Here is a 15,917-nt window from a genome sequence, read left to right as displayed (position 1 = left end):
AGATTTTGGCCTAATGCCTTCATTGGTCAATCAAGAGCAGCCAAGTGACATTTTCCACTGTGGACACTTCTGTCACCCCACCCTGGGAGCAGGACCAAGCTTCCTTGAAGCTTTTAGGCTGCCTGGCTACTGCCATCCATCCCTTCAAGTGCTCTTGTGTCCAGAACAGCTCCTCTATTTTTCACTCTTGGTGTTCCTTTAGCACAGCACAGCTGAGACAAGCAGAGCTGGGTGTGCAGAGGTGAGGCCAGCCCTGTGTTCACAGCAGGTATTTAGAAGATTCCCAAGAAAAATTTCTAAATGTAACCAACAGACTTCTCTCATTTACAGTGTGTTCAACCCTATAATATGCAATGACTCATGGCAAGTTAAATGGTTATTTAGAGTTGCATTTAAGCCCTGCAATGACAATATATAAGCAGAGAAACAGTGTTTTCTCTTGCTAATCTGGGAGGGTGTGTAGGAAAGTCTCTCAGCAAAGGAATGAGTAACTCAGTATTTGTACACCATGAATCAACTCACACAATCTACAATCTGAAAACTGAGTACAAGTGGTGATTTTACTACCACAGGTTTCGGCACTACTATAGCAAAGACGACAGACAACCAAATGATAAAATTTTTTTTTATTATTCACTTTTGAATTCTTTTACACTTTCCTGATTATTTTGTGTAAGGTGAAACTAGAACTGTTTAAAAGACATACACAAATCTAGTACATCAATAACCAGGTATTTCTTTTTGCTATACTATTCTCACAACCACGTGTGTGCTAGGCAATATAACCGTCACAGAAGCAAACTTTAGGCAGAATACTGGTCAGTAAAAACAAAGCGAAAAGAGCTACCAGATATACAGACAGGCTCGGTTCCACATTCACTACTGCATTTATCAAGCGCCAAGTATTAACTGCACAATTTGTTCAGCTAGTAGAGGGGAGTTTTAAAATCAGTGCATGAAATTCTCTTCAGCAGACAGATGGACAAACAGATGGATCCTATACCTAAGTGGAATGTGAACGCAGGGGATGATACCACGGGACTGATAGGTGACTATTCCTAATCTTTTCCACTGCATTATTCACGCAACTCTCACTAGTTTTGTTTAATGGGACATGTTTGAAACATGACAAGGTGAGGACGATTGGAGCTCAAATATTACAAGCATTACAGATGTGTAGGTCTGCATTCCAGTACAAGATGGGAAATCCTGAATATTTGAGCCAGTACTTGAGCCAGCTTCCTGGTACTACCAAAGAATGGCAGACAAGAGCTAAAGCATGCAACAGCACTGGCAGCTCTCAAACACCCAAGGAAGAAACCTGTCCTTGGTGAGGTGCAGGCCTCATCCACCATCCTGACAACACCAGGAACCAAAGAAAGGATGATGTGTATGTGGGAGTCCAGAACTGCTTTAATGGAGTTTAAACAGGTGAAAGGGTCAAGGATGAACAGAGTCCAGTGGGAGAAAAAATTCTATAAAGTGAACTTAAAGATGGCTCAGTGGATTACTTAAGAAGTTTTCAGGATAAATTGAGAATGGGAATACCATGGAGATTTTGATTCACCTAAGAGTAAAGTAATGCTAAAGTGACAGATCACTTCATGGTATCATCCAAACAAATAAGGCCATTCAAAAAATTGAATCTTCTCCTATTGCAAGTCCATGGCAGCGAACCAAGAATTTTTACTACTGAAGAATATCTAAGTTGTAACTAGGTAAAAGTTATTGCTGTGGGAAGGGGCTTAGTCATGCATGTGGTATGAGCATGAAAGCACTTTGAGAAGTCAAATCCCAGTTATCTGCCAGTGTAAAGAGTTTGGAAATCAAGCTGCTAACTCCCCCGTTTCCCTCCTCCCCAAAACAAAGCCCATCCCCAGAAAGACAGGATTGACAAAGTGAGCTTTTGACTGAAAGCGGTGCCTCAGACTCGGTTACAAATGTCTACAGAGTGTGCCTGTTCAACTACCTCATAGCAGTGTCCCTAACTGGAATGCCATACATTGGATTGTTCTCCTTCCATGCCCCAGTGTCACAATAGAATCTCTATAACTTTCTGTACAACTTTACAACAGAATTGTACTTCGACTATTTTGGTGCCAAATTAAGCTCGCCAGAGTTACATAATTGATGTCTACTTTTCTACCAATAAGAGTTTTGTAAAGTCAATTGCAATCACAAAACCCTTTATTATTATTATCACAGTGTTCAGTTAAAAATATAAACACGGTAATCGGAACTGTAAATGTTCAGAATAGGAAAGTTCGGAATGCCATTGGAATAACCGACCTCCGCTCTAGGTACACAAAACACCAACCAACCGGTTTTACCCCACAGACAGTTTTTGCTACGTTGAGGTTGTGAAAGTCGATGTACTATTCTTTTTGCTTGTCGCACAAAGGGATTATGTGTAGGATACAGGGTGACATTGAACATATAGTGAAGCGTGACAGCCATTAGTTCTCTCCCTCCCCAGCATCCCCTTCATCTCCCTGGTTTTCCGACGTCCATAGCTGTAAGGAAATACAAACACGTGTTTATGCTGGAAGCACAGTTAATTACAATTGTCAGGAAAGGGAAGACAGCGTAATTAGTAGTAGCTGTGCGATTTTCTCAGCTAAGAGCAATGCAGAACTGAACTTAATAGTAAAGCTGAAGAATAATAAACTAGAACATGAATAAAAGATAAGCAAGAAGCTAGCACAAGCTGGAAAGTTCCACCTAAAACTGTTGAGAACAAACTCCACTCTGTTACAAAAGGAATCTGAGCTTGTTACAGCAGTTAACAAGTGATTCCTAGTTTGAACAAGCAAGTCTAACTGGTCTGGTTACAAAAAGCATCGCAGTTAACACATGCAGTTAACGCCTCAGAAAAAGCTTTTAATGGCACAGAACGCATCAGCTTTCGGATGCTGAGTCCCACTTCAGAGTGCAGCAGCCTAGAGTGCAGTGGTTTGCCCCATGGTACTCACAGTGAGGTTGTCCCTAAGCAGCTGCATGATCAGGGTGCTGTCTTTGTAAGACTCTTCGTTCAGCGTGTCCAGCTCTGCTATCGCTTCATCAAATGCCTAAAAACAAACAAAGACAGCCCTTGCTCACTCTGCTTCCTGAAGTCACTTCTGCTTATACAGAGCTTACAAATTTGCCACATTACTATCCAAATTCTGCAAAAAAAGCTTCCAGTATTTTAATTTTCCACCTCAAGAAGAAATGTAAAACAAAGTGAACACCGTATCCTAGACAGCCAGGGGAAACCAGAAGTCTTCAGGGGTGTCCAGATAAAAGCCCAGAAAAACTTTACTAAATATCAAATACTACAGAGGCAAGAACACTCTACGTGTCATAATGAAAAATGGTTCACATAGCTTGAAGTCAGGTTTAAGACAACACTTAAAAAAAGAGACTTCCATTTAAAAGGAAGGTCTCAATGGTCTAAATAAGCGATGAAAGACAAAGGTAACATTACTTGAACGAGTGTGTATATAAATATATATACACACACATATATATATGTATGACACATGAGGAAGCAGACAAGAAAATGGAACACAACATTTTTCGACAGTGAGGAGGAAGGTTTTCAATTTCTTATCAGAACAACAGAGGAAATCAGGTATGTTCCACTAGAGATTAACAAAGCCATTCTTCCCATCCATCTGTTACGCATGAAAATCAATACTGGAGTCTGAGAGCCATAAGTGCTATTTCTTCATTCAGGTTTCAAACAGATGTTAGCATTTTAACTAAAAAAAGCAAGAACAGCAGAAGAATTTTACAGCACAACATCACTTCTTGTTACAAAGTCTTACTGAAGTGCATATTAAGAACGCAAAGATTCACCTAATGCCATGTTATTCAAGTTACTACCAGACAATTTTCACAGACACAAAAAGCTCCATTTAGAAGACTAATCCTATTTTAGGGAGAAGGCTAAGGAAAAAATGACTGTCTATTTATTTGCCACAACCCATCACAAAAGCTCTTTTTGGTCTCTGGAGAGAGGGGCACACATGCATATGGATAACAAGGACATTTAGGGCTACAAACACCAGGCACACAGACAACACTTCATGTACCGGCTGAGTGCTCCAATTTAAATAAATATTTCACTTTAGAAGTGCTAAATTAATTCAAGTGTTTTCAATTTTGACACAAACACATTCTAAGAGAATTAGGTGGACATTATACAGAGGCAATTTGTCTTCCCTGTCACTGGAACAGCTGCAGTAGCAAATTAGCCTCACCCAAAACTAAGCTAGTCCAGCAAACCAACTTACCTGAAAATACACAATGACAACCTTTTTATGACAGCATTTTTAAAGAATTTGATACGAAAAAGCATAATCATCTAAAAACTGCTACTGTAACCATGTCATTACCTCCTCAGCCTCCACAAAAATTGGTGATATGAAGAGTCTGCTTACCGTCTTTGCCAGATTACAGGCTTTTTCAGGAGAATTTAGGATCTCATAGTAGAAGACAGAGAAATTTAGAGCCAAACCGAGTCGAATGGGGTGTGTTGGCTGCATCTCTTTCTTGCTAATTTCAAATGCCTCCTGATAAGCTTGCTGGGAGTTTGCTACCGTTGCTGCAAGAAGCAAACACAGCCCCATAAATACACAGTACATCTCTCTACTTCACAGGGGAAGCAATTCTATTCTCAGCCTAGACTACCGTGCCACCAGAAATTCATACAATTATCTATGCAGAGACACTTCTTTCAATGTTTTTACATGCAAAAGCCTTCCACCTGCTGAACAATTAATGCTTAAATAGATTTTTTAATAGAAACTTAAAATTTATTCAACAAATTCCAACCAATCTAAACGGACCCAAAGTCTACTCAAGTGTTCTGGTTTTAAACATTCATTTCCAGCCCAGCTGAAGAAGTCATAGTTATCAATAAATCCAGACAAAACCATATGGGGAAAAAGAGGTAACTAAACTGCTGCATTTAGGTCATGAACTTTGTATTTCAGGTTGGGGTTTCAGGGCAAAGCTGACAGTTCCTTCCTGGCTAATGAGTAACATTACTCATAAGTAATAAGTAAGCTCCATACTGACATCAAGCTAAGTTTGCAAGACATGCACTACATCAGACACTCACAGGAATTCAGACAGTTCAGCACTGCTTTCCCATTTCAGAATTTATTACTTTAGAACCCAGGAACCCAATACCTCATATTTGTATGCCATGAGTTTGCAAACAGTGAAGACTTGAGCTGAATTCGTAGTTTAAACATGAGATCAAACAAACTAAGCATAAGAAAGAAACATACATTCTCCAGGAAAATGATTTTACACTGCCACATATGCTTGGAAAACAGCCACTGTAGTCAGGGGCTGCAAGAAGTTTGACTTCATTGATGAACATTTGTCAATCACTTCTATTAATTTCAGTCAAGTCTTTCTCCAAAAGTGACTTGCTCTGCACCTATCTTCCTAACTACAGAGCAGTAGTGAAAAGAAATAAATACATAATGTTGGGGAAAAGAACACAACTGGTTTTTATGCTTGATTCTGCTTGGTTGGCACAGAAAGATTTAATTTCTACTTACTTTGCTTATTGTCCCCAGATGCCACCTCTGAGAGGTATCTGTAGTAATCACCTTTCATTTTCAAATAGAAGACCTTGCTTTCTGGCTGCGTGGCATTGACAATAAGGTATTTATCCAGGAGTTCCTGAGAAAGATTTTAAAAACAGTGATGTTTCCTGAGTCATAAAAATAATGTCTGAAACAGAGCCTTTGTTACAATGGTGAGCATGAACTGTTCAAACAGTAACAATGACTTCTGTCATGACTTACGCAGACTCATGTGTTAATCACTTTGCCTACTGTTGTCTAAACTCTGAGGAAAAAAAAGATAAACTACTTGTAGCCTAATCTATGGAGAGCTGAAAATGTTGATCCTACCCACAATTCCCTCATGCAGGATCTGAAGGCTCTCAGGGCTTAAGCCTGCTGATGCAAACCCACATCCATCACCAAACTAACAAACAGCAGCAGCTGGAAATTAGCACATCTGGTCACTTTTGCTGCCACAAATTTGAATCCCATGCAGAGCCGTGAAAATGTCTGCAAGAAACGGATTCTATCTCCAACTTCAGCTGTAAAGTTTGACAGTGGCAGAGGCAGCACATGTGCACTCAGGAAGAGATGCAAAGATTGACTGCACTGACAGCATCTGCTCCTGACTGATCTTAAGCAAATGGAACAAAAATAAAAGGAATCCCTCTTGGCTGAGTGAAAGAAAGAGCAAAATCTTGACCAGACCAAAGTCTGGGAGAAGATCTACACATCTTCTCCTTTAAAAAAAAATACTAAACAAGACTCAGGACATCAGCATTTATTAATTAAAGAATTTAAACAGTAGGCCTTTTAGCAGTATTCATGTCAGTGTCCCAGATCTAAATTTGTTTTCATGGTAAACCCCTCCAGCCAGCAGCCAGGGGTCTTCAACATGGCCTTGTTTGCTTTTTGCTGCAAAAAAACCAAACACCTCTTCTAGAACAATTTCCCTAAGAAGCAAGATAAATGACTTAGGAGCTAGAATTGGACCCAAGTATGCAAAAATTTTCCCCTGCTAAGGTGCTGCAGTGTCTACAGCACAACTAAAATTCCTTAAGCTTCTCTGAAGAATGCTGCAGTACTAACTACTGTTATTTTTGCTGTTGGATTATTACCAGAACATCATTGCAGATATCCTGCAATTCAGCCTCAATTTTCTCACGATATTCTTTTCCCATCTGCTGTTTCTTCTCGTTTCTCTCTGTTTTCTGTTCGATGCTGGAAATCACGCGCCAGGACGAGCGACGGGCACCGACCACGTTCTTGTAGGCCACAGAGAGGAGATTCCTTTCTTCATTGGACAGTTCATGTCCCTGCTCAGTGACAGCCTTCATAGCAGCAGCCATGTCATCGTAACGCTCCGCCTGCTCAGCCAGTTTGGCTTTCTGTACCAACTCACTTTTATCCATGGCTGTCCTGCAATTAGCGAGGAATAAAAATAGAGAAAAATCTCTTGATGGTCTGCACTGGGAAGTTGATGCTGAAGGGTAAAGATCTTACAGTCACTATTAAGAGAGAAATCTATCAACTGTAATAAAGTAATACAAAAGGTTTCTTTCTAAAAATGTATTTGACCTTTTATCAAATATGTAGCATTTCCATGTGTAAATGACTAATGACAATCCTGAAGATATGAAAGCATCATTTTTCAAAATGCAGCCCAAGTTATATTGGCATTAACACAGCCCTATGTGAAACTCTCCTTTCCTTTACCAGCCACAGTTCAGCTGGGGAGATATTAAACAAGAAACCACCAGGTTCCTGGGGCTTTTTCAGGGGTTTGGTTGTTGTTGTTTGTTTCCCCTGCAGTACAAGAGCAACTCGTTAGGAGCACTGAAGAACTGGACAGCTCCTTCTGACACAGAACATTTTTGGCAAGTTAGAAGAGATGTTTCAGTGGGTTTACATAAACCATACCCAGGAAAGCTGTAGTTGTTGGCAACTATGGAAAGTACATTTATAATGTTCTGCCAGAAAATAATGTGGGTTTTTTTACATATGCATCACCATACACATAATGGATGACTCTACACAGCTAGAGAGGTTCCAGTCTCAGATTTTCAAGACCTTTTAAATAACACTAACATTCATAAAATCTGAATGGGATGTGGCCCACACAATGGTCATTGCTACCAAACAAATTGCTTATACGAAAACAACTTGTTTATCATTTCTGATAAAGCAGTTTAGCAACCAAAGCTGTGAAAACACATCACATGGCCACAGGGTCACTGAAGAGCTTATGCCAGGGAAAATGAATAAACCACTCAGGGCCAGGCTCACAGGAGAAAGTAAAGAAGTTTCTTTGCCTTTATCAAAATGGACCTCTGTGGACATGATTTTCTGAACCTGAGAGAGTTTCAAGCCACCAGGGGCTGATTTGTTTCCCAAGGGAAAGTCTTTTGGGAAACTTTTCAGCCCCTGAGAGCCTAAAACTCTCTCAGGTTCAGAAAATCATGTCCATATACCTCAATACTTCATGAACTTACAGACAACCCAAATTCATCTGTAAAATTTCTCCAGGTGTGCAGGTTCACTTTTGGACACATCCAGAACTGTTACTCTCATCAGTAGTGAGCAATAATTATCCTCTCCCATTCCTAAATCCTAATCAGGGCTCTCACTGTCTAGGTAAGTTGTCAGGCTGAGACTGAACAGCATAAAAACAACTTCTAAAAGAGCAAAAAAAGCCAAAGAAGAACAGTAAGTCTTACATTTGTATTTCACAGACTTCTGTTCATTACAGAAGCACCTACAGACCTATTAGAAGGAACCAACAAGCTGAAAGAGATTGCTGCAGCCTTTCCCTGGCTCTCACCTTTGAAGATTCCAGTCTGACGGGCTTCTGATGGAGAACATCTTGCACATACTGCTCAGCCTGTATTTTACTCCAAGGACCACCTACTACACTATTATAGAGGAAAACCAGTCCCCTGGACCAAATGTGTGTATGAAAAGTTTCATACACTGCTCACACTGCTGAGGACAAGTCCTAACTACAAAAATTATTTTGAGATGAGCACATTCTGTCCCTCCAGCTGAAGATACTCCACTTTAGCAAAAAAAAAAAAAAAAAAAAAAAAAAAAAAAAAAAATCACCCAGGATATCCCATCAAACATTGTGATTTCACATAAAAGTTCCTTAAGTAAGCCTAGCAACCAAGGGTACCTGCTCTGTATTAGCAAGTCACACTCTCTCCTGCCTATGTTTGATCCTTTGCAGATCCTAATGTGTCCAGCTTCATAAGGCACTCAAAGTAAGGACATGGAGTACTAAAACCAGTCTTATGGAAAGGGATCTTTTGCAGACTGCTAAGTAAAGCTGGGCTCTGGTTAAGCTCTGTTCCAAGTGCTGTGTTTAAACCAGTGGATTCTGGGACCTATTGAATGGTGCCACACAGACTTCAGATCAAAGCCTTCAACAAGACAGGGTGACCGTGGGCAGCAGTGTGACAACTTGTGGTATGGCATGATTCATCTGGTTCTCTCTTCCCCAGTAAGCTTTTACCCTGGGGATATTACCATTGCTTTCCACAGGCTTATCAGACAGACAGCTCCTGATGATGGAAAAGGTAAAGTGGGATTTGTGGTGTGTTTTTGTTTCTCCCTACTTTGAAGGCTATCATAGCAACAATGCAGAACAAGCCAAGGACCATTTCCCTTTGAGACAACCCATCCCACTTTTCCCTGTTGAGTCTATCAAACCTTGTAAACCATTCCCTTAACTCAGCACTAATTGCAGACCATGTGCTTAATGCAGGAAGCAATTTGTGAGTGGTATTTCTCTACCCACTCACTAAAATCTGAACATGAGCAAAGTACACCTGAAGAATGCTTTTTACATTACAAGAGCTAACTTTATACAACAGGACATTGAAATTAAACAATTTCAGAGCACTTCCAGTTTCATTGTCTGCACAGCTACTACTCTAGAAGTATTTCTACTGCAAATATCTTATCTTCTCTTCTTCTCATGGAATGTGATTATGTGGAAGCAGTCTGCTTGTTGAAGTGCAGAGGCAAGTAACTCCAACTGAGTTTACATTTTGCTATTGAAAGGTCAGTTAGTTTTATCTCTGATCTGCACTTCGCCAATAGCGGTCTAATCTGTAGACAAGTCATCTGTGCAGAATTCCGTTTACAAACAATATAGAGTTTAGTTTTGAAAGGGTGCAGAGTTTGTTTTATCAAGCTCACTGACATTTATATTTAGATGCAAGACAGTTCACAGCAGTCAATGGGTTCACATAAGGACACGTGGAGGAAATCACAAAGGGAATTGCACATGAAGGAAAACACCGGGGCACAAAGACCTAACGTAAAGAGATCCAGAAACCAGTTTAACATATCAATTATACAAGTAAAATACCAGCACAAAGCTTAGAATGTTGCTTCTCATCAAGCAACTTTTCTCAGCAAACTAATTTATGCATATGAAAGTCATTTATGCATATATGAAACTCAAACTTATCACTAAAGATGGAGCTCCTGAGAATTTCACTGGCTTAGTTTTGACATAAGAATTCAGTGTACAGGGGCTTGAGCTTCATTAATTCGTGTTAATATCTGTACTGTTAGTAGGCTTGCTATGAAACACAAGTAGTATTGAGTAATATGGATTTAAGAGAACTTAAATGCAGTAAGAAAATCATTGCCCACACCAAAATATCTGCCAATGACAGTAAGCCTACCATTACTTCCTTCCCAGGATGCTGCATAAAGGAACACTTAAAATCCTCATTTGATTCTCCATTGCTTACCTTGTTAGAAGCTTGGAGAGAGCTTTGCAGAGCTATGCTGGCTTGAGCTCCAAAAGAGGGAAGTGTTTGCCAGAAGGAAAAAAGATACAAGGAAAGGAGTGATGTTTGAAAAGGCAAAGAAGCAACTATCAGTTATAACTGGTCCCTCCCAGAGAGGAGATGAAAGCCACATTCTAACAATGGACCAGTGTGCCACAATCTGAAACAAGCAAAGCCTAGAGCTAAAAATACACCTAGGCCACACACAGAAGCCATCTACCAAAGGTTACCTGCAGCTAGGAGCAAAACACACAGAGGTGATGAACAGGAGGCTGACAGGAATGATCTATTCTAGCACTGATAAAGCCATGCCATGGTGGCAAAGGGAAAAGAGGGACGATGGAAAAAGGAGCAGAGACGTGCAGATCACAGCCATGGAGGAGTCCTGAAAGTTGCCTGTTCTAAGCAGAAGATTCTGATATTAGATGCATTAACACAGTTCAAATTCTTAAGACACTGTCTTCTTAAGAATCTGTCCAACACAACTTAGTAGCCCTCCAAAGAGAAGTGGCTGGACAGTGTTCAAAATAAGGAATGCCAACCACTGCCCACCAGTCCCAGCCAATAGCACCAGCTGCCAGAAATTTTAATCACTTGAAATCCCACACTCAAAATGTAATTTTTTTACTCTTTTTTCCCCCCTCTATCTCCCGTACAGCCTAGAGCTCTTTCAATCTCTCTTACAAATGCAGAAGAGCATGTATGCAGGCACTGTAAGTTACAAGTGCTTACTCCACTCCAGAAAATCTTTACGCCTGTGTGGACAAGACTGAAACATATCACAAAGCACCAAAGGTAAAGGTCAGAACCTGCAAATTTTTTTAGTTTCTAGCTGCCTGCATCTTTCAGTAGAAGATGTGATGAGAAGGGGATGGTGTGACCAGGCTGGGAACAGTACCTGGAGTCAGAACACCCATGGATCTTTCAAGAGTGGATGGACACACAGAACTGGAGGTTTACATCACATTAACAGCTGAGAGGTAAAAACATGCAGCTACTGTTCTTCAGAACAGGATTCTGAGAACTACAGCTTACTCCTCAGCACTTACTCTATCTGCTCTGCAGCCTTCATGGTTTCCCATTCCTATGGGCTCTTTAGGACAAAGCCAAAATGGATCAGAACTAACTGTGCTTAAAGTCTGTAGAAATCAAACGAAAACTGACACTGAAAATAATCTGGCTTATATAACATATCGAACTGACAGGACAATACTAATAAGCTTACGTTGGTCTGAAGTCTGCTGCTCTTGATGACCTGTTCTTCTGATGCTAATTAAGTCATCGATTTTTGTGCACTGTTTTTCTCTCTACAGCAAGCATGAGAATCTATCAGACAAACACTTCCACTTTGTAGAAAAGAGCTGCAGGTTAACAGACCTGCATATTTCACTGTGAGAAAGGACTACAGAACAAGGTTTGGTGAAATGGGAGGCAATCATACTTCCCAGTCACAAGCTCTGTAAGTCCACTCAAATTCTAACAGGAAAAGCAGCAGACTAGTGCAGAATTTGCAGTTCAATATTCCAACAATAGGTGAACATACCTTATTTGATTTCTGGATAGGCAATTCATTCCAAAATTAAAACATTTGAGTGAGTGGTGGTATTTCAAATTAAAGTTCTAATAACTACAGAGAGACTCAGAGACATTATTTCTAAAATAAAAAGAAAATCACTCTCTACCATTCAGTTACACACATGCTGACACAAGTATCTGCATGATGGGGATGGCATTCCCTGTCAGCTGGACATTGCTTCCAACATTTATTTTTTACAGTTAATGGAGTGCAACTATTTCAAGTGAGTGCAAGGAACCTTCCTTGCTTAACTGCAGTATTAGACATTTGATTTTATTAGTTGTGATTTTCTAGTTGGTTCCCTCAAAGGCTACCATGGATTGAAAAATAACTGATTGAAAAATGAATGGCTCTGGTAAGATCTGAAAGTAAAATCTTCCTGTCAGAAGCTTGGGTATAGCAAGTTCAGTAAAATATTCTGCAAACATAATGAGGGAAAAAGGAAAATGACTTCACAGCTGTGATATTTTTGCTGACCTTGTGCAGCACATAACTTCAGCCTCCTCTGCATCTACCCTGGCCTTCAGCTCAAATCTCTATGCAAATGTTGAGATAAAATTAACATTCTATAAAGCCATGCCTCACCCTGCTCTGGCCATCTGCTACCATCATTACTTGTTGCTTTGTAAAATTGAATAAAATGACACTCAATCGTTTTCAGTCTCCATAGAGAATTACAAAATGCCATGACCACTACCAACAGCATGTGGCAACACTGATATTGTATGGACATCTTAAATTTAGTGTCAGCAGCCTTGATCTTCTTAATGCCAGGCTGAAAAGCAGAGCTCTGCTCCCTGCCTATGGCCCTTTGCACAGGACAGCTGCAGGTGGAGACACGCCGGCACTTCCACAGCACCACATCCCCACATGGCAACACCTATTTGTTCCAACCAGCAGAATTGTTTTTGGCTAGAATCCAGGTGGAAATAGTGAGTTAACCCAAAAAATCTTCCCCCAGGCATAAAGTTCACGCCAAACTAATGTCTTCATATCACAAGTAAATCACTTTTGTTAATAATAAACTGACAGTATTTATATTGCAGGGTGGGGCAAGAAGTGTGGCCATATAACAGACACACTACTGTGATGCCTGGTATTAGGATACCACACAGATCACAGCAGGAGCTTTTACCTCATTAACCAAATAATTATTTATTGAGCTCCTCCTCATCTGAGTTTATTCACATGCATCACAAAAAGCTGCATACTGGCACAGGCCTGCTCAGGAAAAAATAAAAAGACTCAACATCAAAATAGCAGAGATCAGAACATGCGGTACTGACATAATGAGGTTGAGAAAACCGCACCAGGCCCATCTGTGCAACGAGTCTATCACTTTATTGGTACCAATTTAATAAACAAAATATGATACAGGGGATATTTTTGCAGTCCTTTAATATGGAGGGAGAAAAAGGCACTCGTGATCTTGTTTTCTTTTCTAGATCAGATTATATTTCAATATTGCTTTAAAATAAAAGTAAGTGCATATTTTTTCATTTACAAGTATTATAATTTCAGACTGAGGTGTCCTGCGTTAGTGAACACGTGAAAACACAAATATTCCTACAGCCACTTAAGATACGAAACATTACAAACATTGCCAAAGTCTCCGATATTTTTCCATGGGAATTTCATTTCTATGGCGTTGCATGATGTGTTTTTTGCTTTCCTATCACTGGAAAAGGTATTTTAACTGTTAATAAGGAATCTATCTGAAAGCAACCAATTTGTATCGTGATCTTTGCGTGAGATGCATTTATGCCAATAAATGTGTGATTGTGTGCCACTGTCATTTCAACATCCCAATTAATACCTGGTTTATTCGCACCTCAAACAAAACCCAGGGCCGTTAGATCTGGGCTACTGCCCAGCCTTTCTGTAGGCTGGGACTGGCTTGAACCAACCTTCTTTCCCCGTGGGGTCCTCCCTAAACGCATCTCTACTCCCAAATGGACACGAATGAGCAAAATTATTAAATAATGATAAACGCCTTTTGTTCCCTTCTAAAGCGCTCATCCAGGGCCACGACCACCTTCGGCCCTACGTGGGCCGGCTCACGGCCACCGGCACGGCCACGGCAGCTGCGCTCTCCCGGGCTGGGCACGGAGCTGCCGGTGCGGGCAGCCCGAGGCGGCGCGGCCGAGCGGCGCTGCGGGCTCGCTCCGGTCCCGGCGTGCCGGGGCTCGCTCCGAGCGCGCGGCCGTTCCCGCCGGGCGGGCCCAGGTGAGCGCGGCCGCGCCCCGGGCACCGAGTGACTCACCGGGGCGGGGCAGCGCCGGCCGCTCCAGGAGGGGCGGCGCCGCCCGCCCGGGCCCGCCGGCGGCCGCCGAGCGAGGGTCACACCGTTACCCGGGCCGGGGGACGCAGGAGAGGGGAGGCCGAACCGGGGACCCTCCCGCGGGGACCCCCGCACGGCGCGCCCGCCGCGGCCTGCGGCTCCCCGCGCGGGGCGGAGCGGAGCGGGCCGGGCGGGCGGGGGCAGGCCGGGGCGGGCCGCCCCGCGGGTCGCGACGCCGATCCCCCACGCCGATGCCCACCCCGATGGCGGCCGCGGCCCCTCACCTGGCGGCGCGCGCGGATCCCACGGGCGGAGGCGACGGGAGCGGCGGCCGCTCGCACGGACACGCGCACACACCCTGCGGCGCTCGGCCCCGCTTCCGCCGCGCGGCACGCCCCTTCCGGCGCCAGGGGGCGCCACCGCCCCGCGCGCCGCCCCGGCCCCACGGTCGCCATGGCGACGGGGCTCGGCCCGCCCGGCCCGGCCCGGCTCCGGCGCGGAGCGGGGCCCGCGGCTGTCGGGACTCTCGGCTGTCCGTGCCCGCCGCTTTGTGAGCCCAGCCCGAGCCGGGAGAACCCCCGAGACACGGCCCGTGGCACGCTCACTCCTCGGCACCCGGCGCGCTGTGCGCTCTTTGTCCCCGCGGAGCTCCTGGTGCCGCAGGAAGCGCTGGGGTGGGAGTCCAGCGCAGGGGGTGCTGCGGCCTGCGAGTGCAGCGCTTCTCCGGCAACAAAAGAAACAGTTTCTGGCTTTCTTGCCATTTCTCACTGCTGTTCTTTTGGCCGGACCTCACGGTAGGAGTCACAGAATCACAGAATTTGTTAGGTTGGAGAAGACGTCTAAAATTAGAGTCCAACATAAGACAGAACACCTCCTTGCCAATTGGAGCATGGCACTAAGTGATGAACCCGGTCTTAAACACCTCCAGGGACAGTGGCTCCAGCACCTCCCTGAGCACACCGTTCCAAAGGGACATAACAGGGATGTATCCATGGAAAACAGGCACTGGGGTTATTCTATGCGCCCTCACAGAAATAAAATTTCACAAATGCTTCGAATTGCAAAATCACCTTTAAATCTGTTTTAGTAGCATCTCTTCCCTACAACTTCAATTGCATGTTTTCACTGAAAAATCAAGATACTTACTGGCTAGATAAGTTTTATGCAACTAATAAACTACATTTTCTAGATAAATGGCAAAAGAAAACATTTTTGGGGCATGAGGAAAAGTCTAGCTTGATCTCCAAAAAGGAATCCAAGTCAAAGTTCAGTTTTGTAATCCATATAATCCTTTTGGATAGGAAGTGACAGGACACACAGCTCAATTGCACTGCACCCAGATCTCAAATTTATGGCAGCAGCACTTGTCAAAGTGTTATTATTTGGGCTCAGTTCAATTACAGCATCCCAGAGTTCAATTTTCTCTTCTGCTTTCAGATACAGTCCTGGGCCCATCAAAGTCACTGTCAGATTCCTTTTTGGTGATGGAAGGACTTCATTAATTTCCTGCTTAGTCTCAGTCCAAAGGTTAATTATCTTGGAAAGTGAGAAGGAAAATTACTTGGCACCCACAAGTTATCTTAAGCTGCAAACACCAATTCAGCTCCATCAGTTGCTGTCATCACTCTTTTTTCTTTTCTAGGCAAAACTTGTTTTTTTCCCCTGATCTCCTCCATAGTCCCTATCTTCTC

The 15,917-nt window shown here is 42.8% G+C and overlaps 1 protein-coding gene across 2 annotated transcripts; it reads right to left on the bottom strand.

Moving 5' to 3' along the window:
* Nucleotides 1-611: 611 nt before the first annotated feature.
* Nucleotides 612-14,589, bottom strand: YWHAB (tyrosine 3-monooxygenase/tryptophan 5-monooxygenase activation protein beta). 2 transcript variants are annotated; one of them, XM_086852796.1, is made up of 6 exons: nt 14,511-14,589; nt 6,686-6,986; nt 5,559-5,682; nt 4,425-4,588; nt 2,973-3,068; nt 612-2,513 (listed from the first exon to the last, which is right to left on the bottom strand). In XM_086852796.1, the coding sequence occupies exons 2-6, from the start codon at nt 6,977-6,979 to the stop codon at nt 2,457-2,459; spliced, it is 735 nt and encodes a 244-aa protein (XP_086708922.1). In that variant the 5' UTR covers nt 6,980-6,986; nt 14,511-14,589; the 3' UTR covers nt 612-2,456. The 2 variants fall into 2 exon arrangements, with proteins under 2 accessions (XP_086708922.1, XP_086708923.1); XM_086852797.1 differs by lacking the exon at nt 14,511-14,589 and adding an exon at nt 10,331-10,878.
* Between the last annotated feature and the right edge of the window lie 1,328 nt (nt 14,590-15,917).

Source organism: Cyanistes caeruleus, chromosome 16 (genome assembly GCF_971803275.1).
Source record: "Cyanistes caeruleus chromosome 16, bCyaCae1.hap1.1, whole genome shotgun sequence".
NCBI classification, from domain to species: Eukaryota; Metazoa; Chordata; class Aves; order Passeriformes; family Paridae; genus Cyanistes; species Cyanistes caeruleus.
This window is presented reverse-complemented; position numbering and strand designations above follow the sequence as displayed.

Excerpts from the sequence above, each read along its gene's own strand:
- YWHAB (XM_086852796.1), bottom strand. The coding sequence starts at position 6,979 with ATGGATAAAAGTGAGTTGGTACAGAAAGCCAAACTGGCTGAGCAGGCG. Across the intron at positions 4,589-5,558 it reads ATCTGGGGACAATAAGCAAA|CAACGGTAGCAAACTCCCAG; the intron begins GTAAGTAGAAAT and ends TGCTTCTTGCAG. Across the intron at positions 2,514-2,972 it reads TGCTTAGGGACAACCTCACT|CTATGGACGTCGGAAAACCA; the intron begins GTGAGTACCATG and ends ATTTCCTTACAG.